Raw genomic sequence first — 25094 nt, forward strand, 5'->3', positions numbered from 1 at the left:
TACGTCATCATAGCTGCCCACATGCAGTGAAAAACACCTGTTTTTTGGCGCTCTCTGGCAACTGCTGAAACGAACCTATTTCCAACAGGTAGCAGGAAAATATTATGAATGGTGGTCTGGAAAGCATTACTTTCAAAGCAAAATTTCCTTACATGCAAGATGAATTATGTGTGAGAATGTGCTATGAATTTCTTAATCACAGAGTGTTTGACTCTCATTTAAAATTTAACACTTGAGGTTAAGCCACTTAGAAGAATGTCGAGCCCAGAAAACAAGGCATTTATGTCCTAATTATAATTTTACTGGGACATTTATGTGATGTATCTTTTAAGTGTAACACACTCAGAAAAAAGACCAGTATTAGAATGAGAACTTTTTCTTGTAACTTATTACTCTTCGAGACCAATATTACAAGAGACGGTATATGCTGTCACAGAAAAAGTGTATTTCCACATGGAGAAGAAATGTATTGAATTCTGGTTGCATTTGTTTTCTAGATCTTTTAAATAAAGATTCATCATGCATACAAAATAAAATAAAGGGTTCACATTAAATTATTCTGACTTAATCAATGAGGAATTGATACCATGTACTAATTGTTTAACTTTTACTTATGGCATTTTGAACTCATAAATTTGCAGCTTTGTGTGAGGCATTGACAGTGTTGTTTTCGAAGAACTTTAGGTGTTCCTGCCATTGCTTAAACACTCATTTGTGGATAAGATGCACTAACTGAACGAAGTGACTGCACCTCTCCGAAGTTGCCTTTGTCAACTCCAGATGGTGTTGCATACACTCTCCTTCCTCTCCGTCTCCCTCCCCCCAACCCTCCTCCAGCCTTCCTCTCTCCCTCTCCCTTTCCCCTCACCTCTCACCCTTTCCCCTCACCTCTCACCCTTTCCCCTCACCTCTCACCCTTTCCCCTCACCTCTCACCCTTTCCCCTCACCTCTCACCCTTTCCCCTCACCTCTCACCCTTTCCCCTCACCTCTCACTCTTTCCCCTCACCCTCTCCCCTCACCCCTAACCCTCACCCCTCACCCTCTCCCCCCACCCCCCTCACCCTCTCCCCTCAGCCTCTCCTCTTGCACCCTTTCCCCTCCTCTCCGGCCTCTCGTCTCGCACTCTCTCCCCTCACCTCGCAACCTCTCCACTCACCTCGCACCCTCTCCCCCTTCCCTCAACCCCTCCCCTCAACCCCTCCCCTCAGCCCCTCCCCTCAGCCCCTCCCCTCACCCTCTCCCCCTCGCCCCTCTCCCTCGCCCCTCCCCCTCACCTTTCCCCCTCTCCCCTCACCTTTCCCCCTCTCCCCTCACCTCTCCCCCTCTCCCCTCACATCTCCCCCTCTCCCCTCACCTCTCCCCCTCTCCCCTCACCTCTCCCCCTCTCCCCTCACCTCTCCCTCTCTCCCCTCATCTCTCCCCCTCTCCCCTCACCCTCACCTCTCCCCTCACCTCTCTCCCTCTCCCCTTCTCCATTCTCCACTCTCCCTGGCCCTCTCCCTCTCCCTCTCCCTCTCCCTGGCCCTGGCCCTCTCCCTCGCCCTGGCCCTTGCCCCTCGCAATCTTTAATAGAAAGTTTATGAAAGATATCTGAAACTTTTGACATATGCACGTGTGTTGTATGTGGTACGGAATAATCATTTTACAAAGTCTGTTTTAGTTGAAATTATGTTTTATATAATTTTAAATTGAATGTAGGGGCTATTTTATGCTAGATTCAGAGCAGTGTAATAATAATCAGTGTCCTTTACAAAGTTCCAGTTTTGTTTGCATGCAAATTATGTTTATAATATGTTGATTGAACTGATGCCCTTGAACCTGTCTCATCAATGTGCATCTGACATATTGCTGTCCACACTATATTTCACTGTCCCTTGAATTACAATCAGAGCTTTTAACGCTTGATAATTACTCTAAACATCACCGTTTATTGCACAAATAATGATATATTTTAGTCTTATAAAGTTGCAGCATGTACAGCTGTACATCATATTAATATTCATAGTGCCACAGTCTCCGTTATAATTCATCATTTTTGTATGTTGATCTTATATACTATAAGTATGTAATTGTGGTTTTAATTAGGAGTCTTTGCACACTTTTATAACAATTTAATTTTTATTGAGATGGATGTCATTTTCTTTGAAATTAAAATGTGTTTCAAAACATATCTTTGCAGGTTATAGAGAAGTTCTTTGATACAAGGGTTGCAGCACCTCCATACAAACCTAACTCACTCTCAGGGTTTGGTCGCATGTTGAATGTACCTTTAAATGTTCTGAAAGACTTTGTACAAATAATGAGGTTAGAACTGGTGAGTAACTGACCATGCATTAAAAGTTGCTCTGTAATTTAGCAGATCAAAATTTTTACAATTCAGTAACTTTCCATTGTTTTGTCAATAACTTCAATCAAATTAAAATGTGCTGTCTACACTTCAGGAGAGTACCTTACTCTTAGTACCTGATTTATAATATGATTTTTTTACTCCCATGTTGCTATTGATACCGTCTTTTATTGGCAATGTTATTACAGATGCCCAGTCTGATTCAGCAACAGCAGTTCAAATGGGCCGTGCAGTGGTGTTTACGAATTCCACCTTCTGCTACTAACATTGTACCTGTTGGACAACCTGGTGTTCTTGTGTGCCGGAATAAAATATTGTTCTTTGTAAGTTCTAGAATTTTATTGTACTTGGAACTAACATCTTTTTTTTTCTTTTGTGTACATTGATGAGCCGAAACATTATAACCACCTGCTGAATAGCGTGTTGATCCAACTATGAAATTTAATGCAGAGGCATTTCTGCATGCCATGGATCAACAAGTTCATGATTGGTATGCAGAGATATGAGGCAACATTCCCAGTTGGTGATTTTTGTACTGGGGCAGACACCTAATAGGATGAGAGATGTGTTCCATCAGGTTCAGATCAGGCAAATTTGGTGACCATTACACCACTATCGTGTTCCTCAAACCACTGTAGCATGATTCTGTCCTTTTACATGATTCTGTCCTTTTGCATGGAAGTCATCTGCCTGGAAGATAACCATCACTGGTTGGTTGGTTGGTTTGGGGAAGGAGACCAGACAGCGTGGTCATCGGTCTCATCGGATTACGGAAGGATTGGGAAGGAAGTCGGCCGTGCCCTTTCAGAGGAACCATCCCGGCATTTGCCTGGAGCGATTTAGGGAAATCACGGAAAACCTAAATCAGGATGGCCGGACTCGGGATTGAACCGTCGTCCTCCCGAATGCGAGTCCAGTGTCTAACCACTGCACCACCCCGCTCGGTAATCATCACTGGTGAGGAAGACATCAAGCATGAAGTGATGCAAAGCACAACAATAATGTTTAAGTAGTCCACATCTGTCATGGTGCTTTCATTTAGTGCCACAGATCCCATGGAAGCAATGACTGTCCCACACAACATAATAGTCACCTGTCAAGCTTACCTCTGTGGCCACAGTGGATATTTCAAGCAGCTGTTTGAAAGGACAATGGCATATTCGAACATGACAATCACCCTGGTGTAGCAGTAAACATGATGCCTTTGACAAGGTAACACATTTCCATTGTTCCACAGTCCAATCTTGATGATACCCTGTCCATTGCATTCATAATTGACCATGTTGTTGGGTCCGTATTAGAACAAATGGTGCTCATTTGTCGCAGAACCACGTATCCAACTATGTTCACTGAACGGTGTACCTCAAAGCACTAATGCCTGCACCAGCATTGTACTCTGTCGTCAGATCTGTTACAGGTCATCAACTGCCCTGCTTTACAGATCAGGCAAGCCTTCAACCTCTATATTTTGTGATGAGGTGCGGACATCCTACTTGTTGTTTCACCATTCTTCAACCACTTTCCTTAAGTGTTCACCACATTAGCAGCCAACCATTTTGTCATTTCTGAGATGCTCATTCCAACTGCTGGGCCATATCAGTCTGTTCTTTATTAAAGCCATGTATGTCAGTGGGTTTCCCAGTTTATGGCTTGTATCATCACTAGAATTATTTCCCATTCATCTCAGCTCAGCTTGTATACTCTCCTTATCATGTCACATACCTGCAGTACCAGCTGGTGGTAATCAATATAATGGTGGACAGTGGTCATAATGTTCTGGTTCGTCAGTGTATGTTGAGGTATTAGTGTAATTAAAATGGTCTCAAATTAAAGATTATCCACATAAGAGATAATTTATGGCATGATTGTTGCGGGCTTGATCAGTTATCTGTGTTTTAAATATTGTCAGCCTCTGAGACTGAGAGGGAGCTATGGGAAGCCAGAAGAGAAAATATTAAACCTGCTTGGTTCTTGGTTGTACTGGTACTGTCAAGTGTTAACCCACTCAAAGGTTATTGTATACATATTTGTATGCTCCAAAATTAATACTTGCATGGCATAATATAAACACTGGCCAGCAAGGACACCCATGTTAGTTAATGTGGATAGAGTTCCACTGCTAACAAAGGAAGGCCCCAGAGGTAAACTCTGTTTCAGAATATTGTTGATACTGGGGAAATGTAAGTGTACATTTTGCATGCTTGCAAGTTATTAGAACAAATAGCAACATAACTTTTAGAAAATATTCCATCAGTGGTTAGTGAACGACGATTGGAGTAAAATATTAAAATTAAATAAAACAGTCTTGATTGCAAGTGTTGTTTATTTTGGTTGGCAGTTGGGTTTGGTCTATAATTTAGACCATCTTCAGGCTGTAGGCACCATGATAGCAGCTGGTAGTGGTGTGTGGAGCAAGATCTGTAATAACACAGATGCCAACTGAAGTGGATGTCTGTGTTCTCAGAGATCGTGCTCCATCCACTGCCACCAGCCACCATCATGGTCCCTACAGCCTGAAGACAGTCTAAATTATAGAACGAAACCAGTTGCCAACCAAAATAAACCCGAAACCAGTAGCCGACCAAAATAAACATCTCTTGCCATCAGTACTGTTTCAATGAATTTTAAAAATTAAGGTTTCTTACTAAGTACTGTATGAAATCATAAATTCTATACTGAATTTTAGGGGCTTTAAATTGTGGTTTAATCAGCTGCTTCAGTAGATTCTGCTGTCAATCCATGGAACTTCCTTGCCATAAAGTCGATGGCGTAGTGTCAGTGTTCTAGCCATTTTCTTCATTGCTGCTTTAAAGTTCCAACTAAATTAACAAACCATGACAACAGCATTTCAAACTTCTACAAGTACATCCTCTGTGAAGCTTTTTGTATGGCCCTTCAGATTTTTAGAATGGGAAACATATGTTCTTCTGAAATGTTGTCAACAGTGTTCACTGTTTTTGGTTATTCATTTATCAAAATAAGATGTTGGATAAGAGACGTAGTACGTAGTTAAATTTTTCATGACAGTTTCTACTAATTCACACTTCATCTTACCTCCTATCACTGAGATATTTTGTGTTTCAATCACTACAGTGAATTTTATTTGTGGTAAGCAAGGCTAGTAGCTTTATTTTCTTCAATTATTTGTTTTTAGGTTACAAATAACTTGTTCCTGCAATAACGTAACATGATTTGTACTGTTCCTGTACTAGCTTTGTATATCAGAATAACAGAGCTATCTGTCGTCGTTGTCCCCCCCCCCCCCCCCCCTCTTTTTTTACAAGACTTAAGAACATTGTTTACTACTTTCATGCTCTGAGCTTGTATTATGTGTAGTGGTGCTTTCCACTTGTCTCTATTCTACTTACTTAAAAAGAAAATATAGTTGATATTCTACAGTGATTGCAGATGGATGCAATACAGACTGCATATACTGCTTGAAAGAGAGCCCATGACTTTCCTGTCCTCAGCTCTAGACAGCTCACATAGTTAATTCTGGTATTCACTATCAGTAGAAATATTTCAGATGAGCCATTACTAAATAGTGTGAAGATATTTGGTGTGTGGAGGTAAAAACACTATGTGAGAGCAACAAGTTTCGTCAGGTAACCCCAAAGTTCAGCTGCTACTCCTTTACTTACATCAGACGTACTTTTCATTCCAACTGATCCTTGGTGAGGTGATCCTCCAGAGTGTAGAACATACCAGAAAAACAAGAATCCACAATAAATATTTACGCTGAAAAACAAAAATGCTGATATACCTTACACAGATCCCTTGTAAATGATTGTCATGGACGTGGAATAAGTCAAAAACATTTTAAACATATTCATTGAAAAGGTAATAAATTCTAAATTGCAGAACCATTTTACAACATACACACACACACACACACAATGATCACTTTGCTGCTCTGAGTTTGTACAGAAGTGAGAATGTATTAATACTCACATTATTTGATGTTGTTAGTAACACACACTCATATCAGTAGATTCTACTAAGAACTTCAGCAGTGGACTAAAAGAAGTTAGCCACCAATAAATCTTTTAGGCTTGTCTAAAATTGAAATTTGTTGATAGTTAAACTTTTTCTAACTGCTGGAAAGTTATTGAAAATGTCTGTTCCTGAATAATTGACGTCTTTTTGGACCAAAGTAAGTGACTTTAAATATCTGTGAAGATTATTCTTATTTATAGCATGAATTTCATGAATAGAGCTCTTACTTTGGAAAAGGAGATATTTTTAATGACAAATTTCATCAAGGAATAAACCTGTTTGAAAGCAGTAGTCAGTATCTATAGGTCCCTAAACAGGCTTCTGCAGGATGTTCTTGAGTTCACACCACCAATATTTCATATTAAACCTTTGTGGAACCAGAAAACTTAAGCTTGGCTTGATGAGTTACACCAATCCCTTGTGGCATTATGGAATAAAAGTGAGCATAGTATGTCAGCTTTTGCATTTTTATATCCCCTATACCTGACAGCATTTGCATTGCAGATAGAGCATTGTGCTCCTCCCATTTGAATTTATTATCAAGCTGTAATCCCAAGAATTTAACATTGCCCACTTCTTCTATTTGTTTTTTGTCATACTTTAAGCGTTTAAAGCTGGGAAACCTCTTATAAGTTCTGAAACTACACTTAATTTGCTATTTGTTATGATGTTTGTATCATCTACAAACAGAACAAGCTCAGTGTCTGGTAATGTTACTGATGAAAGGTCATTGATATAAACAAGAAAAAGTAATGGTTCTTGGATGGAAGATTGTAGGCAACACATGCAATTAGTTCCCAGTCGGATGATGCCTGATAACTTAATACGTGTCTCTTTCCTAATGACACACTTTGTTTCCAGTAAGAAATAGAGGATTTGACCATTTTGCAGCATTTCCTGTTACACCATAATATTCTAATTTACTTAAAAGGATATTGTAATTTACAAGGTGAAATAGCTTTGAGAGATTACAAAATATGCCAGTAGCCTTTAATTTATTGTCTAATGAATTAATTACATTTTCACTGTACATGCAGGTAGCTTTCTCAGTGTCAGAACCCTTTAGAAATCGGAACATGACTTTGACAATATATTATTTGCTGTCAGGTGGTTAAGAAGCCGAATGTATATTACCTTTTCTAAATTTTTTTAGAATTCCTTGCAAAAGTTAAATTAGATGGAAATTTGGTGGTATTTCCTTATCTCCTTTCTGAAACGGCATATTTCAACCATTCAGGAAATGTTCCACTGATGAACAACTGGTTACACAGACACCTTAATATGTTACTAAACTCAGAACCACACTCTTATTAATTTTTGTTGATATTTTATTATACCTACTATATTTTTTTTATTTTAAAGATTTTATGGTGGACATAACTTCTACTGTGGTAGTGAGGGTCATATTCATATTATTGAAGGTATGTGTAATGACTGGTCTTAAGTACTCCATGGGAGCACCTGCTGGACCTGACAACCCCATCTTCTTGGTAACAGTTATGAAAGGGATGTTAAATAGTTTTGCAACACTGAACACACGTATTACCGATGTATCATTTACTCTAAATGCCATCTGCCCCTCTTCCATGTGTGGTTCAACCAGTCTCCTTGTTCAGTATATCCCATATTGTCTTTAGTTTGGGACTGATGACCATAGATGTTAAGTCCCATAGTGCTCAGAGCCATTTGTCTTTAGTTTGTTGTCTGATGTGATTATTTTTTCGCGTAATGTATTTGCTTTGATGTCCATATTATCAACTTCAATATTTTGCAGTATATCTTGTAATGTGCTGTAGCATGAATATCGGAACTGTTTCTGACTGACAGACATGGCTTCCTTTTTGTTTTACAAGTTACCTTTATTCTTGCATAATCCCTGGCTTCTAATCTGGGTTAGTTTTGATGAAAACAGTATTCAAAAATGGTAAGTATTTTATTTTTTAAAAAAGTGTTGTATTTCTCATTCATCCCATGAACGCTGTATACATCATTCCAGTTCATGTCTTTGAGGAATATCCGAAAATAATCAGGTTTTTGCCTACGCACTACTGTCTTGAACTCAGATTTAATAGATTTTATTTGCTGTTTAATATTATTATTGATATTGTTATATAATTTTGTTCATTGGACCTTTCTATGAAGATAGTGTCAGTGGTTGTTTGTGAACAATTATCTGCCCTTGTTGCAAAGTTTACAGTGGGAATTAAGTTCAATGATATTATTACTGGCTCTAATAAAGTCTTTACTGGGAGAGGTTTTAAGAAAGTTTACATGGAAGTCACCAGCAACCCACTATTTCTTTGTTTTTCGTTATCAAATAGGCCAGTATAGCTTCAAGGTGGTTTATGAAAAGATAAACAGTCTCTTTCTTTTATCAAATAGTGGAAAATGTAGTAACACTTAACATTACTGGTAAACGTCTGCTACGTGACAAAATACATATATGAGCTGAAACGTATAATCACTGTTCCAAATATGGGATACATGTTAAAACTGTAGTTCCCCCTATAATGGCTGGATGAGTCACTTTGAAGATCAGAAGAAGGCAAGGGCACATGACCTACAGTAGAAACCAGTAGAAAACTGTGAAGTTCAAACCATCTTGTGGGTTGAGGCCAGCTTCACTTCACTGCCTGAAACACTCAAACTTTTGCCATGTAATTATTGTATGAATACCAACATATTGTTACATTTAGTACTCATTAATTTGACCCAAAATGCCTCTGATTCATGTTACAGTTACAAATTATACGTGTGGGGGTGTACCCACCAGGGATGGAGCCACCATCACTGGTTCTGCCTCTTGTGTATGATGTAACTACAAATGTTACACAAGTAGCAGAGAAAAGAGATCCCGGTCCAGCCACTGCCCTTACAGCTGCAAACCATCAATTGAAGAGATTTGCAGAATTTGGAGCCAGCCAAGGAGAATGTTCACTATTCCCTGCAGTTCGAGACTTGTTAGCAAGTCTTGTGCTACCCTCAGAACCTCCATCACAGGTAAGGATGTCTTAAATATGTTCATCCCTATTTAATGATACACCAACTTTATGTTGCTTTAAAAGCTTAAGGATGACATGGCTGTTTGCCTTATAATGTAAGATGATTTAATCAAAATGATGAATCTCGAGAATAATGTTAAGGAGAGATGGAGATAATTTAGATCAGTCAATGAAGTTAGGTAGTAGAAGTGGTAAATGTTATGAAAGAACAGATGTAGAGTGATTGTAGCATTGCATGTTAGTGTGTAATTTACTGTGAAGGGGAAAACTCAGGTTGAGCAGAGAATATAAGCTTTTAGAAGATAGATTGTGTTGTTGGCTACTGTGGGAGTCAGCACCAACACAAACAAGGAAGGAGAGAACTTGCAATGGCCAATAGCAGAAATCTGAAATGATCTGTACAAAACACTTTAAGATTAATTGAACACTTTATTTCTAAAAAGAAGATAAAACATAACATGACTGGATTCCTGTTTCTCCTACATACAAGTACTTTGCTCTCCATTACTTCTCACAGAATGCAGGCTAAGTAATGTCTTCCTATTACTCGGTGCAGATGCTCCTCTCGAAGTCTGTGACTGAACTGGGCCAACCAGTGATGGGTAGCTGGCTAAATGAGTGTCGACAGGGGGTGCTTATGCCACTTCGCAGTACTGCAGTGGTGAGTGTGCAGTCAATGCTTTAGGACTTCACGTTCCTCCCTCCCAAATGCCGCACTGTGTTTGTGTAGGGAGCCATCTTACAACAATGAGGAGGGGGGCATAGACAGATGGGTGGTGTGAGGAGCTGGGAGCTGCAACTGGGACTGACGCCAAGCCCCCAGCCATGCCCTGACAACCATCCTGCACTCCAATGGGAACGTTGGTTGGAAAACCCCCGAAAGGGCACCCACCCTTTTCCTGAGCCAGTCTGACGAAAAACTGAGAGGGCATCAATGACAACGGTGCTGAGTCAACAGTGGGCGCCAAGACTAATGTGAGGTAGTTGAGCTGCTGCAGTGGCGAAGGCGATGGGTCCAGCTCCATCGGTTCTGCAGGTGGTGCTGAAGAGGCCCATGGGAGTGGCTGCACCAGCCACAAGATCCCGGTAGGATACGAATCTGGAGACAGACAATCTGCAGAAGAATCTCACAGTCGAAAAACACAAATCTGATTCTGATGGTGGCACAACAACACAGCAGGACCCTGAATGAAGTACATTCAAGCACTCAAATTAAAAAAATTGTTCCTCTCTCCCAATGCTTAGTGCAACAAAAAACTCTGAAAATAATTGAATCTTTAGACACAAAGCAATACCTGTGGAATGTGGGAGGCATCACGCTCTGTGGCGGGTGCAGCAACTGGAGCAGCGTGCAGTAGTGCCGGTGATGTAGAAGCTCTGCGGGCAACAGACTGTTGAAGGGCTCGGAGCAGTATGTTGCAAGGAAGAACAGCTGTGCTTGCTCCCATGTGCGGGAGGCACATAGTTTGTTCATCTGTTTCCTGAATGTACTGGGCACAAATTTTTCAGCTTCTCCATTCGACTGAGGATGAAATGGAGCACTGGTAAGGCATGTGATACCATTGGCTGCACAAAACTGTTCAAAGTTCTGAGCCGTAAACTGTGGCCCATTGTCTGTAACCAACACTTCCAGCAAACTTTTCGAGCAAAAAATAGGTGACAAAGCCTGAATGGTAATACGCGATGTAGTTTAGTTCATGGACACTGCAAACGGATATTTGCTAAAAGAGTCCACAACAGTAATCCAACAAATGTTCCAAAAGGAGCTAGCAAAGTTAGTATGCACTCATTGCCATGGCGATTGAGACTTGGGCCAAGCAGAAAATGTTGGTGGTGGGGTCAGTGGAGTTTCACCACAAGTGCAGCACTGTGACTTCATCTGCTCAATGTGGGCATCCATGCCCAGGCAAGTACAGTGCCAATGTGGTAACTGTTTCACGCATACAATTCCCCAATGTCCTTGGTGGAGCAGTCGCAACACATCTTTTTGCAACACTTTAGGAAGAAGCACATGTGAATGTCCAGAGTAATTTTGCAATAAAATCACACTGTGCTGGATGGAGAGGCTATGCCAATGAGCAAAATATTGATGCGCAAAAGAATTCTGAATTCAGTTTTCACTGAACAAGGCCAAGCAGTACAGGCATAGTGCAACAAAAGATTCAAGTTTGGGTCTGCTTCTGTGGCCTGAGCAATTTTCCTATAGTGCAGTGGTAAAGTCTGTAAAAGTTCAGTGTCCTGCGCATCGATCTGACAGCAAGATGATGGAGTAGCATCGAATTCAGAAACAGAACCAACAGGAAGACGAGAAAGAGTGTCAGAATTTGCATGCATTAGTAACAGTAGCTTGTGTAGGAAAAACTGTATTCACTAAGTGAGAAGATGCTCTGTACTTATGAGAGCAAACATGAGGAGAGTTCTTTCTGTGTTGCAAGCACACAGACTGTACATGACCTGGCTTTCCACAAACAAAGCAGGTCGTATTTCGCGAAGGGCAATTTTGTCTTTTATGCATGGAAAAGCAGCATGGACACAATTTCACAGCAGACACTCGCGTTGACCCTTTTTACTCAGGCCTCAGCATGGTGACCTGTTTGCACACTGTAGTTAACCAACTACAGTGTGCAAGGTTATACCTGTTTGTCTCTTTGTGTTATACTACAAATGGGAGCTACACCAAAGTTTTCCATGGTACTATCACAGGAGCCCTGATTTTCAGTAATTTGTAATGTTTGTTTCAAAGCAGGAACAGAATATTTGAGAATTTGTTCACGAATCATACTGTTTGGCACATCGTACATAAGTGCATCGCGAATCATTGCATCACTATACTACTGTTCACAGCCACACTGAAAATGACATTGTCATATCAAATCCTGAAGTTCAGTCACCCACAGACGGTATGTCTGTTGTGGCTTTTTCCACAGTCGAAAGGACTTGTAACGAGCTGCAGGAACCTTTACCTGATCCTTGCAATAGTTAATGAGGAGGAAACTGAATCTTCAAAAACTAGCAACTCTGGCCTACTAATGCCTGAGCAAAATGATAAACTCCTTTACCGGCTGTTTACAAGACATAAGGAAGTTTCACAGTACCCTGTACTTGATGTGTAGCACAGTGAGCGTCGAACTGACCGTAGTATTTGTTCCATTCCTCTTGTTGTTTATTGAACGCTTGGAACAATGGAATGTATGGAGCTGGTGCCGTGGATGTGGCTGGCTGTTGTAGCGGAGTTGATGCAGCAGTGGGTTGTGCATTAATGAGCTACTGGACTGTGGTCATCAACTGCAACATTTGGTGGTTCTGAAACTGAATAAACTGCATTAGATCAAAGCCAGCAGCAACCAGAGCCAGAGGCATAGGTGAAAGTGGTGTAAGAGGTGCTGAAACAAGAGAGAAACATCAGTGATGATGCACTGTGATGGTGCGGTGTAGAGAGAAGGCAGCATTGGTTCTAGAAGCCTCATTGCCAGATGTTGTGCTGGCTACTGTGGGTGTCAGCACCAACACAAGCAAGAAAGGAGAGAAGTTGCAATGGCTGGTAGCAGGAATGCAAAATGATCTGTACATAACACGTTAAGATTAATTTAATCCTTTATTTCTAAAAATAAAATAAACATAACTTGTTTCCTTTACACTCTAATACTACCCACAGAATGCAGGCTAGCAATGTCTTCCTATACTCAGTACTGATTGTCTCAAAGTCTGCGACTGAACTGTGCCTACCAGTGATGGGTGGCTGGTTAAATCAGCATTGACAGGGGACAAACTCCATCTTCCTGGAGGTGTCGCAATGCCCATTCTTTCTATAGGAGTCTGGATCAGAGCCTTCTTGATGCCATTTTGTGGCACTGCACTATTCGGTGTGCAGTCAATGCTTTAGCACCACACAGATTGTGGTTATGAAAAAAGATGAGAGTGATGGATGGGAAGAAAGTAAAATACTATTTAGTGTACAGCATCACTTGCACTTTACAATTTATTACAACCAGTTTCAGATGGAAAGCATAAGTTAGACCTTGCCAACTGACATCAGTTTGCATATTTTTATTTGTACTAAAGTGCAACAAAACGTAGAAAAAGCAGATAGCTGTTTGTATGGCCAGTGCCCCATCTTTCATCTGATCAATCTTTCCACACCAACACAGCTGATATCTGGGAGGAATTGACTGTTCGAAGCTTTGCTGTTTTGAACAACTCCAACACAAATATCAAATGTTCCAAAGGTTTGTTATGTTGGAGTCAAAGTTTAATGTGGACACATCAGACAATTTCTGTAAATTATATCAAAGGAAAATTCAACCGAGCAAACTATTGAATTATAAGATAGAATTGCTTCAGGTGGCGAACCACGTAGTACTGGCTATAGCCACATGTATAGAAGTAATTGGGGTGGGGTGGGAGAGAGAGAGAGAGGAGGGGGAGGGGGGGATAGGTTGGGGAAGGTTGAAAACGAGGGGAAAGTCAGTCAGGCTCCCAGATCTGTGTCTACTCGTGTCCTCACTGCAAGTAGGTCCGTGTCATCCCATGATGTGTGTAACCTTCCCCAACTATATACCTGTCTCCTCCCTGGAGAAGGAATTAGTAGTTCCAAAAACACGCAGTACTATACTTTCTGTAAATTGTCTACTGAAGTGGATGAGAAATGAAGATGTCACTCCTTGCATTTCGTCATGTAAGCTAAGACGTACAACCCCTTCAGTGTGTATGATTCATTAAAATATATGTTGCTTTGTAGGCATAAAGATACAATTAAACATATTTGAATTATTAATGTTATGAAAAGGATGGTTGCTACTCACCATGTAGTGGAGATGCTGAGTCGCAGATAGGCACAACAAATAGTCTGTCTGGAAGTGAGCTTTAGGCCAACAAGATCTTCGTCGAAAATAGACAACGTACACATACACACACACACACACACACACACACACACACACACAGTCTCTGGCTGCTAGAAGGAACCTAAACAGACCCGGAACACAGTCATGAACCTTTCCTCCAAAAGGTTTAGCCCCGCAGAAGAACTACCTCTCGTCATGCCCTGAAATGAGGAATGCCCTACCCACTACCTTCCCACCCCTCCCACAATAGTGTCCTGCCACCCAACCCTCCCACAGTGGTATTCCACCGCCCACCGTGGGGGGGGGGGGGGGGGGGGGGGGGGGGGGGGGCAGCAAAACTGCATGGTCCCCAAAGATGTATGCATACTTGTGTTGATCCATTGTGCCCTCCAGAATGACAAGGTCACCCAGGGAATGCCACATAAACATTACTCAAACCTTAACACGCCCTCCTCCAGCCTGGACCTTTCCAATGATCCAACAGCCATCTGTCCAGGGTAGCATAAAAAGTGATGCATCTGAAAAGGCCACTCACTGGTGCTGGTGTGCAAATTCCAGCCTCCGTGGCTATAAGTGTGGGTGGTTGAACCAGGTGCCTGCTGCGGAGCACCATAGGCAGCGGTATTCTTTGAACAGTCATTGAAAAGACACTATTGCTAACACTTTGGTTCATCTGGGTGGCCAATTGCTCAACAGTTGTTTTCTGAATCCACCTGAAACACTTTATATATCTGCCACTGCTAGAGCTGCAACCTGTATGTGAGTGGTTGTTGCATGTTGACACTGAACATAGGTGGTGGTCACATTAACGTGACTGAACCGTGTATATGATGTGTTGATCAAGATTGCTGTAACTGTTGACTCACCTTCAGTAAAGAGCAAAATTATAGATGAATTTTGCCATAGTGAAATTCATTTGAATTCAAGTTAATTATTTTTAAAAACATTGCTGAAGAAACCCAGTGTTGATTATGTAATACTTGAAATTAATTGCAAAAGAGTCTAGATTGCAAGGCAAGTTTATTAAAAGGTGATTGGTTTTGATCCTCTCATGATCATCTTCAGACCTTCAGCTGTAATATAGAGGAGGATATAAATATGAGGGATTCATAAAAATAACTTAAAATTAGCTGCAAAATTACAAAACAGATACACCCATATTGATGGACAATGGGTGTGCATGGAGCAGGAACTGCTGAATGAAGATAGTCAACTGCTGGAGAGAGCAATACTGCTGTGTATTAAATACTGGAGGCTCGACTACAGCTGGCAGCATAATGTCAGTATTAGTCAATCATGTATGAGTCGGAGGAATTATTTAAAAAACGATGTACTTACTAGTTTATAGAGCACCAAAATAATGTAAAATAATTTGATAATAAATAAGAAACAGTCTGTTAATACAGCAATTGTCAAATAAATATACTAAGAACTATAAAAGGAAGCAAACAAACATTACATTCGTTGTGTGTAGGTTGGCCTCTAGGGGCATATTGAAGAAATATATATGATATTGTTGGTTTCTACAGAGCTATTGGATGTTGATCTTGCTTAGTTTCCATTGAAGCAACCACAAACATTGATAAAGGAAGCTTAATAGATTACACTCCATAGATCCAGTCTCAGGATATAAATAAGCGGTACTAATTAATGTACGTGTCAATCTATAGTAAATAACTGTAATTTTAATACGCTAGCAGTATTAAAGGAAAATGTGTGCCCATATTTATAATAATAACTAGTCAGTAACTAACATCGAAAAGTAATGAATTAAGATGATTCCATGAAGAACAAGTATAAATTAAAAATTCATTGCTATGATTGACCTGTGCCAATTATTTATACAGTGTAAAAATATTATACAAATACGTACCAAAATAATATGAAATTAAAGAAAAAAATTTCATGAGCCATTACATTTAAATTAAATAACACAGAAGCACAATAAATATGAGCCACAATAAAAAAAAAAGTGTGTGGAGAAGCGTGTAAAATAGACTTGTAGAGGTATTAAAAATAGACATCAGAATAAGCATTCTAAAGAATATCATCAGAAAGTTCAAAGAAATGTTGGGGTTTGAAGTATATAGCTGCTCATCTATAATAGATGAAGGTGTGTTTTTGAAATCAGACTAAATTTTGGTTTCTTCTAAAGTGTTAAGAAATAGACCTTTAGATGCATTGTGTAAAATTTTCATGTTAGAAATGTGACCTTCAGAGTCATTATGTTCATCAAGAGTTTGGCCAAGCCATAATTTGATATGTGCAGTACCAGTAGAATGCTTTCTGAAACGATTAAAAAGCTATTGCCAGTTTGTGCTATATTGTTTATCACAGTTGTTTCACTGTATTTTGTAGGTGCCAGAATTTTGGTATTTATTAGATTCACTATTTGTATATATATATATATATATATATATATATATATATATATATATATATATATATATATATATATATATATATATATATATATATATATATATATAATAGAAGGAAATATTCCACGAAGGAAAAATATACTTAAAAACAAAGATGATGTGACTTACCAAATGAAAGTGCTGGCAGGTCGACAGACACACAAACGAACACAAACATACACACAAAATTCAAGCTTTCGCAACAAACTGTTGCCTCATCAGGAAAGAGGGAAGGAGAGGGAAAGACGGAAGGATGTGGGTTTTAAGGGAGAGGGTAAGGAGTCATTCCAGTCCCGGGAGCGGAAAGACTTACCTTAGGGGGAAAAAAGGACGGGTATACACTCGCGCGCACACACACACACACATATCCATCCACACATATACAGACACAAGCAGACATATTTAAAGACAAAGAGTTTGGGCAGAGATGTCAGTCGAGGCAGAAGTGCAGAGGCAAAGATGTTGTTGAATGACAGGTGAGGTATGAGTGGCGGCAACTTGAAATTAGCGGAGATTGAGGCCTGGTGGATAACGGGAAGAGAGGATATATTGAAGAGCAAGTTCCCATCTCCGGAGTTCGGATAGGTTGGTGTTAGTAGGAAGTATCCAGATAACCCGGACGGTGTAACACTGCGCCAAGATGTGCTGGTCGTGCACCAAGGCATGTTTAGCCACAGGGTGATCCTCATTACCAACAAACACTGTCTGCCTGTGTCCATTCATGCGAATGGACAGTTTGTTGCTGGTCATTCCCACATAGAATGCATCACAGTGTAGGCAGGTCAGTTGGTAGATCACGTGGGTGCTTTCACACGTGGCTCTGCCTTTGATTGTGTACACCTTCCGGGTTACAGGACTGGAGTAGGTGGTGGTGGGAGGGTGCATGGGACAGGTTTTACACCGGGGGCGGTTACAAGGGTAGGAGCCAGAGGGTAGGGAAGGTGGTTTGGGGATTTCATAGGGATGAACTAAGAGGTTACGAAGGTTAGGTGGACGGCGGAAAGACACTCTTGGTGGAGTGGGGAGGATTTCATGAAGGATGGATCTCATTTCAGGGCAGGATTTGAGGAAGTCGTATCCCTGCTGGAGAGCCACATTCAGAATCTGATCCAGTCCCGGAAAGTATCCTGTCACAAGTGGGGCACTTTTGTGGTTCTTCTGTGGGAGGTTCTGGGTTTGAGAGGATGAGGAAGTGGCTCTGGTTATTTGCTTCTGTACCAGGTCGGGAGGGTAGTTGCGGGATGTGAAAGCTGTTGTCAGGTTGTTGGTGTAATGCTTCAGGGATTCCGGACTGGAGCAGATTCGTTTGCCACGAAGACCTAGGCTGTAGGGAAGGGACCGTTTGATGTGGAATGGGTGGCAGCTGTCGTAATGGAGGTACTGTTGCTTGTTGGTGGGTTTGATGTGGACGGATGTGTGAAGCTGGCCATTGGACAGGTGAAGGTCAACATCAAGGAAAGTGGCATGGGATTTGGAGTAGGACCAGGTGAATCTGATGGAACCAAAGGAGTTGAGGTTGGAGAGGAAATTCTGGAGTTCTTCTTCACTGTGAGTCCAGATCATGAAGATGTCATCAATAAATCTGTACCAAACTTTGGGTTGGCAGGCCTGGGTAACCAAGAAGGCTTCCTCTAAGCGACCCATGAATAGGTTGGCGTACGAGGGGGCCATCCTGGTACCCATGGCTGTTCCCTTTAATTGTTGGTATGTCTGGTTTTCAAAAGTGAAGAAGTTGTGGGTCAGGATGTAGCTGGCTAAGGTAATGAGGAAAGAGGTTTTAGGTAGGGTGGCAGGTGATCGGCGTGAAAGGAAGTGCTCCATCGCAGCGAGGCCCTGGACGTGCGGGATATTTGTGTATAAGGAAGTGGCATCAATGGTTACAAGGATGGTTTCTGGGGGTAACGGATTGGGTAAGGATTCCAGGCGTTCGAGAAAGTGGTTGGTGTCTTTGATGAAGGATGGGAGACTGCATGTAATGGGTTGAAGGTGTTGATCTACGTGGGCAGAGATTCGTTCTGTGGGGGCTTGGTAACAGCTACAATGGAACGGCCGGGATGATTGGGTTTGTGAATTTTAGGAAGAAGGTAGAAGGTAGGGGTGCGGGGTGTTGGTGGGGTCAGGAGGTTGATGGAGTCAGGTGAAAGGTTTTGTAGGGGGCTTAAGGTTCTGAGGATTCCTTGAAGCTCCGCCTGGACTTACCTTGACGTTGACCTCCACCTGTCCAATGGCCAGCTTCACACGTCCGTCCACATCAAACCTACCAACAAGCAACAGTACCTCCATTATGACAGCTGCCACCCATTCCACATCAAACGGTCCCTTCCCTACAGCCTAGGTCTTCGTGGCAAACGAATCTGCTCCAGTCCGGAATCCTTGAACCATTACACCAACAACCTGAAAACAACTTTTGCATCCCGTAACTACCCTCCCGACCTGGTACAGAAGCAAATAACCAGAGCCACTTCCTCATCTCCTCAAACCCGGAACCTTCCACAGAAGAACCCCAAAAGTGCCCCACTTGTGACGGGATACTTTCCGGGACTGGATCAGATTCTGAATGTGGCTCTCCAGCAGGGATACGACTTCCTCAAATCCTGCCCTGAAATGAGATCCATCCTTCATGAAATCCTCCCCACTCCACCAAGAGTGTCTTTCTGCCGTCCACCTAACCTTCATAACCTCTTAGTTCATCCCTATGAAATCCCCAAACCACCTTCCCTACCCGGAAGGTAACCGCCCCCGGTGGAAAACCTGTCCCATGCACCCTCCCACCACCACCTATTCCAGTCCTGTAACCCGGAAGGTGTACACAATCAAAGGCAGAGCCACGTGTGAAAGCACCCACGTGATTTACCAACTGACCTGCCAACACTGTGAAGCGTTCTATGTGGGAATGACCAGCAACAAACTGTCCATTCGCAGGAATGGACACAGGCAGACAGTGTTTGTTGGTAATGAGGATCACCCTGTGGCTAAACATGCCTTGGTGCACGGCCAGCACATCTTGGCACAGTGTTACACCGTCCGGGTTATCTGGATACTTCCCACTAACACCAACCTGTCAGAACTCCGGAGATGGGAACTTGCCCTTCAGCATATCCTCTCTTCTCGCTATCCGCCAGGCCTCAATCTCCGCTAATTTCTAATTTCAATTTGCCGCCACTCATACCTCACCTGTCTTTCAACATCATCTTTGCCTCTGTACTTCCGCCCCGACTGACATCTCTGCCCAAACTCTTTGCCTTTACAAATGTCTGCTTGTGTCTGTGTATATGCGGATGGATATGTGTGTGTGTGCGAGTGTATGCCTGTCCTTTTTTCCCCCTAAGGTAAGTCTTTCCGCTCCCGGGATTGGAATGACTCCTTACCCTCTCCCTTAAAACCCAAATCCTTTTGTCTTTCCCTCTCCTTCCCTCTTTCCTGACGAGGCAACCGTTGGTTGCGAAAGCTAGAATTTTGTGTGTATGTTTGTGTGTCTATCGATCTGCCAGCGCTTTTGTTTGGTAAGTCTCATCATCTTTCTTTTTAGATATATTTTTCCCACGTGGAATGTTTCCCTCTATTATATATATATATATATATATATATATATATATATATATATATATACCTAAAAACGAAGATGATGTGACTTACCAAATGAAGGTGCTGGCAGGTCGACAGACACACAAACGAACACAAACATACACACAAAATTCAAGCTTTCGCAACAAGCTGTTGCCTCATCAGGAAAGAGAGAAGGAGAGGGAAAGACGAAAGGTGTGATAGACACACAAACATACACACAAAATTCAAGCTTTCGCAACAAACCGTTGCTTCATCAGGAAAGAGGGAAAGACGAAAGGATGTGGGTTTTAAAGGAGAGGGTAAGGAGTCATTCCAATCCCGGGAGCGGAAAGACTTACCTTAGGGGGAAAAAAGTACAGGTATACACTCGCGCACACACACATATCCATCCACACATACACAGACACAAGCAGACATTTGTAAAGGCAAAGAGTTTGGGCAGAGATGTCAGTCGAGGTGGAAGTAAATAGGCAAAGATGTTGTTGAAAGACAGGTGAGGTATGGTGACGGCAACTTGAAATTAGCGGAGGTTGAGGCCTGGCGGATAATGAGAAGAGAGGATATACTGAAGGGCAAGTTCCCATCTCCGGAGTTCTGACAGGTTGGTGTTAGTGGGAAGTATCCAGATAACCCGGACGGTGTAACACTGTGCCAAGATGTGCTGGCTGTGCACCAAGGCATGTTTAGCCACAGGGTGATCCTCATTACCAACAAACACTGTCTGCCTGTGTCCATTCATGCGAATGGACAGTTTGTTGCTGGTCATTCCCACATAGAACGCTTCACAGTGTAGGCAGATCAGTTGGTAAATCAAGTGGGTGCTTTCACACGTGGCTCTGCCTTTGATCGTGTACACCTTCCGGGTTACAGGACTGGAGTAGGTGGTGGTGGGAGGGTGCATGGGACAGGTTTTACACCGGGTGTGGCTAAACATGCCTTGGTGCACGGCCAGCACATCTTGGCACAGTGTTACACCGTCCGGATTATCTGGATACTTCCCACTAACACCAACCTATCCGAACTCCGGAGATGGGAACTTGCCCTTCAATATATCCTCTCTTCCCGTTATCCACCAGGCCTCAGTCTCTGCTAATTTCAAGTTGCCACCACTCATACCTCACCTGTCATTCAACGACATCTTTGCCTCTGCACTTCCACCTCGACTGACATCTATGCCCAAACTCTTTGTCTTTAAATATGTCAGCTTGTGTCTGTATATGTGTGGATGGATATGTGTGTGTGTGTGTGCACGTGTATACCTGTCCTTTTTTCCCCCTAAGGTATGTCTTTCTGCTCCCGGGATTCCGTACCCTCTTCCTTAAAACCCACATCCTTTCGTCTTTCCCTCTCCTTCCCTCTTTCCTGAAGAAGCAACCGTGGTTGCAAAAGCTTGAATTTTGTGTTTGTGTTTGTGTTTGTCAGTGTCTCTATCAACATACCAGTGCTTTTGTTTGGTAAGTTACGTCATCTTTGTTTTTAGATATATTTTGTGTGTGTTTGTGTTTGTCAGTGTCTCTATCAACATACCAGCACTTTTGTTTGGTAAGTTACGTCATCTTTGTTTTTAGATATATGTTTCCCACATGGAATGGTGGAGGCTATAATCAGATTTCCTTTTCAATAATTTGTTTAGTTTGTCTGAAATAAGTCCCCTGTAAGTCATTTTAGTAAACGTCATATTAGAATTTGTAACAATGTTAATTATTTGTTGTTATTTTTTATATAAAAAGTTAACTTGACTAGAACTAAAGTTATTAACAATAGAAATTTGCCGTAAAATATCAGTTTCTTTTTGGACTGCATCAAATTGAAGAGGTAATTTTAATAACCTGTGAATCATTGTTTCAAAGAAGGGTTTTGGTATATTTAGTAGATGGCATGAACTGGCATTAATTATTGTATCCGTTAATGTTTGTTTTACGTAAATAGACACGCATTGTTTTCCAGTTTGATTTAAAACTGTGAGATCTAAAAAATTAATACTAAGAATATTATTACAAAAGAAAAAGATAAAAATAACAACTTTAAATTAAAAATTATTAAGAGAGATAAATCACAAAGTAATAACTAACAAAACTATCACAATTAAGACAGATGAAGGGAATACTGTCATCAGTGTTACTGAAGATGATTACAGTTCTAAAACATTACAGTTTTTTACCACCAATGACAGTAATAAAATTAACAAAGACATGACTACAAAGTTTCAGACAAAACTTCTAAAACTGATGCATGACAATCTCCCCCCCCCCCCCCCCCCCTAAAGAGAAAGCAACACACAAAAGTTATGAATCCTACATTACCTAGATTAAGATCAAAAATTAAATAATTACATATCAAATTTACCGATTCACCCAATTAACTGTCATTGTGTAGTTAGCATTGTGATCAACAGAATCACTCTTAAGGTTGCATTTCTAACAATATGAAAATTTTACATAGTGCATCTAAAGGGTTGTTTCTTAGTACTTCAGAAGATATCAAAATTTATTCACATTACAAAAACAAACCCTCATGTGTGATAAACAAGCAGCTAGACTTCAAAGAGAAACATTTGTTTGAACTTTTTGGTGATCTGCTGTAGAATACTAAATCTGATGTCTTCATTTTACAACTCTGCAAATGTATTTTACATCTTCTACACACTCTTTTTTTATTGTAACTTATATTATTGTCTTCTTTGTTATTTTATTTAAGTAAAATGACTCATGGCATTTTTTCTTTAATTTCGTATTTTTTCTTACTTATTTATATAATGCTATTACAGTGTATAAATAATTGGCATGTTAGGTCACTCATAGAACTTCATTTTTTATTTGTACATGTTCATTGTGGAATCATTTTAATTTATTACTTTTTGACATTACTTATTGATGAGTTATCACATTATATATTTTAGAAATATGGGGACATATTCTCCTTTAGTATTTCTAGCCTGTCATACATCTTCGTTATTTTTGCTACCACATTACGGTCTACAGCTATTTACTATAGATCGATATACTAACAGATACTGCTTATTTATAGCCTGGGACTGTACCTAGGGAGTTTTCTCTACTAAACTTCATTTATCTATGTTTGTGGATGCTTCAATGGAAACCGTGCAAGATTAGCGTCTATCATTTCCATATAAACCAACAAAATCATAATTATTTTTCCGTTGTGCTCCAAGAGAGCAACCTATGCACAACGAACGTGATATTCTTAGTACTTTATTTGACAATAGCTATATTAATAATCTGTTTCTCCCATATTATAAAATTGTTCTGAATTATTTTGACGTTTGATTTATATCTGATTGGCTAATAATGACATCAGGCTGTCAGCTGTAGGCGGAGCCTCCAGTATCAAACACACACCTGTTTTGATCTCTTCAGAAGTTGAATATTGTCAGGCAACAGTTCCTGCTCCATGCACAGCCATTGTCCATCAATGAGGGCATATCTATGTTTTGTAATTTGATAGCTAATGTTAAGTTCTTTTTATGTATTGTTCTAATTTATATCCTGTATTATATTACAGGTGAAAGTCTGAAGATGATCATGTGATGATTGGAACCGGTTACCTTTTAACAAACATACCTTGCAATCTAGACTGTTTTATAACTAATTCCAAACCTTTTAAGTTAATTTAAAGCAACACTGGATAAATAAAAAGGAGCAGCACATGTTGTTTTTGTTTTATTTACTAAACCATAATCAATTTTGTTCAGATTTGGCTCATTTCCTTTAATTCAGTTCGCATGAACTAAAGTTATTGTGATTTATGAACTACAGGAGTTTCAAAGCCACAAGACAGTAATGTAAAACTATTTCTTTTAGCTGCCAGGCTATTCCGTTTTAATATGGTCCAACTTTTTGAAGGATAAGTATTGAATATTTGTGCAAATATTCCACTGTTGTATGCAAAAGCTAGAAAAATATATTTGTTATGAAGAGGAAAAGTTTGAAGTCCAGTTAGTTGATACTACTGTGTTTGTCAGATCAGTACTGTTGTAAATGTTGTGATGAAGAGCCGTCTGGGGAGTTTAGGCAGAGAAGTAAGAGGTAAAAAAACAAATACTGGTAAAGTTGTAAACTACTTTTAAGGGAATATAAAGTAGTAGACTTGGATGATGGAAACAGCATATTGATGGGTAAGGCACAGACTTCATTGTTATTATGATGTGATATATTGTGAAAATAACAGAAATAGGTTGATATTGGAAATTTTCAGCATACAACTTTTTAACTTGAGACAAAATGGAATATTGCCAATTTTTATTCTAAGTATATTATTTTGAGCTTATGTTACTATGGCAAGACTCCACACAGTATTGCTCTGTGAATCTGAAATGTAAAATCAAGTTCACTAACTTCATCAACAATTAGAAATTAGAGGAAAAAAACAAAGAGCATAATTGGCCATGGTAATGTATGTATTGTGATCGAAAGATTCTCTCCAATGTTACAACTGTTACATCAACTATAATAACCAAGTAATACACAAAACAGATTCAAGTAACACAAATATGGCTTTATTCATAGTCCTCTGAACAGTAACTGCGTGCACAATTCCTACCAGCAGCCTCTAGTGACCGCCCCATGCTGATACAGTTGACAGTTGATTTAAGTACACATGCATTACAACACTGCACTCGGCGCACTCACACTGAGATGCACCAGTAGCAGGATACAGCATCAACAGAAACACCAGGGTGGAAACAGTAAGCAAAAATGAGGAAAAGCAACTGTTCTCCTGTAGCTGATTGACATGTGACACACACAGATGTAATAGCACAGAGACTTTACCTTCTTTTTCTAGTCTAAGTACACATACAGTCATGCAGACATCTCCTAGTGACTGCGATAGCATGCACTGTGGCAGCATTTTAGCTGTTGTGCCTGATTGTATACTTGCACTAGAAAAAGAGTCTA

General features: G+C 40.6%; 1 protein-coding gene across 1 annotated transcript in view; it reads left to right on the top strand.

The window, feature by feature from the left end:
• The window catches only part of LOC126161617 (mediator of RNA polymerase II transcription subunit 14), a 188776-nt gene that overhangs the window by 162153 nt on the left and 1529 nt on the right, over positions 1 to 25094 (top strand). The window contains exons 25-27 of the mRNA XM_049917572.1: positions 2182 to 2316; positions 2538 to 2672; positions 9085 to 9345. Coding sequence (XP_049773529.1) covers positions 2182 to 2316; positions 2538 to 2672; positions 9085 to 9345 — 531 coding nt within the window. The remainder of the gene's footprint in view (positions 1 to 2181; positions 2317 to 2537; positions 2673 to 9084; positions 9346 to 25094) is intronic.

The sequence above is a fragment of the Schistocerca cancellata genome, chromosome 2 (genome assembly GCF_023864275.1).
Source record: "Schistocerca cancellata isolate TAMUIC-IGC-003103 chromosome 2, iqSchCanc2.1, whole genome shotgun sequence".
In the NCBI taxonomy this organism is placed as follows: Eukaryota; Metazoa; Arthropoda; class Insecta; order Orthoptera; family Acrididae; genus Schistocerca; species Schistocerca cancellata.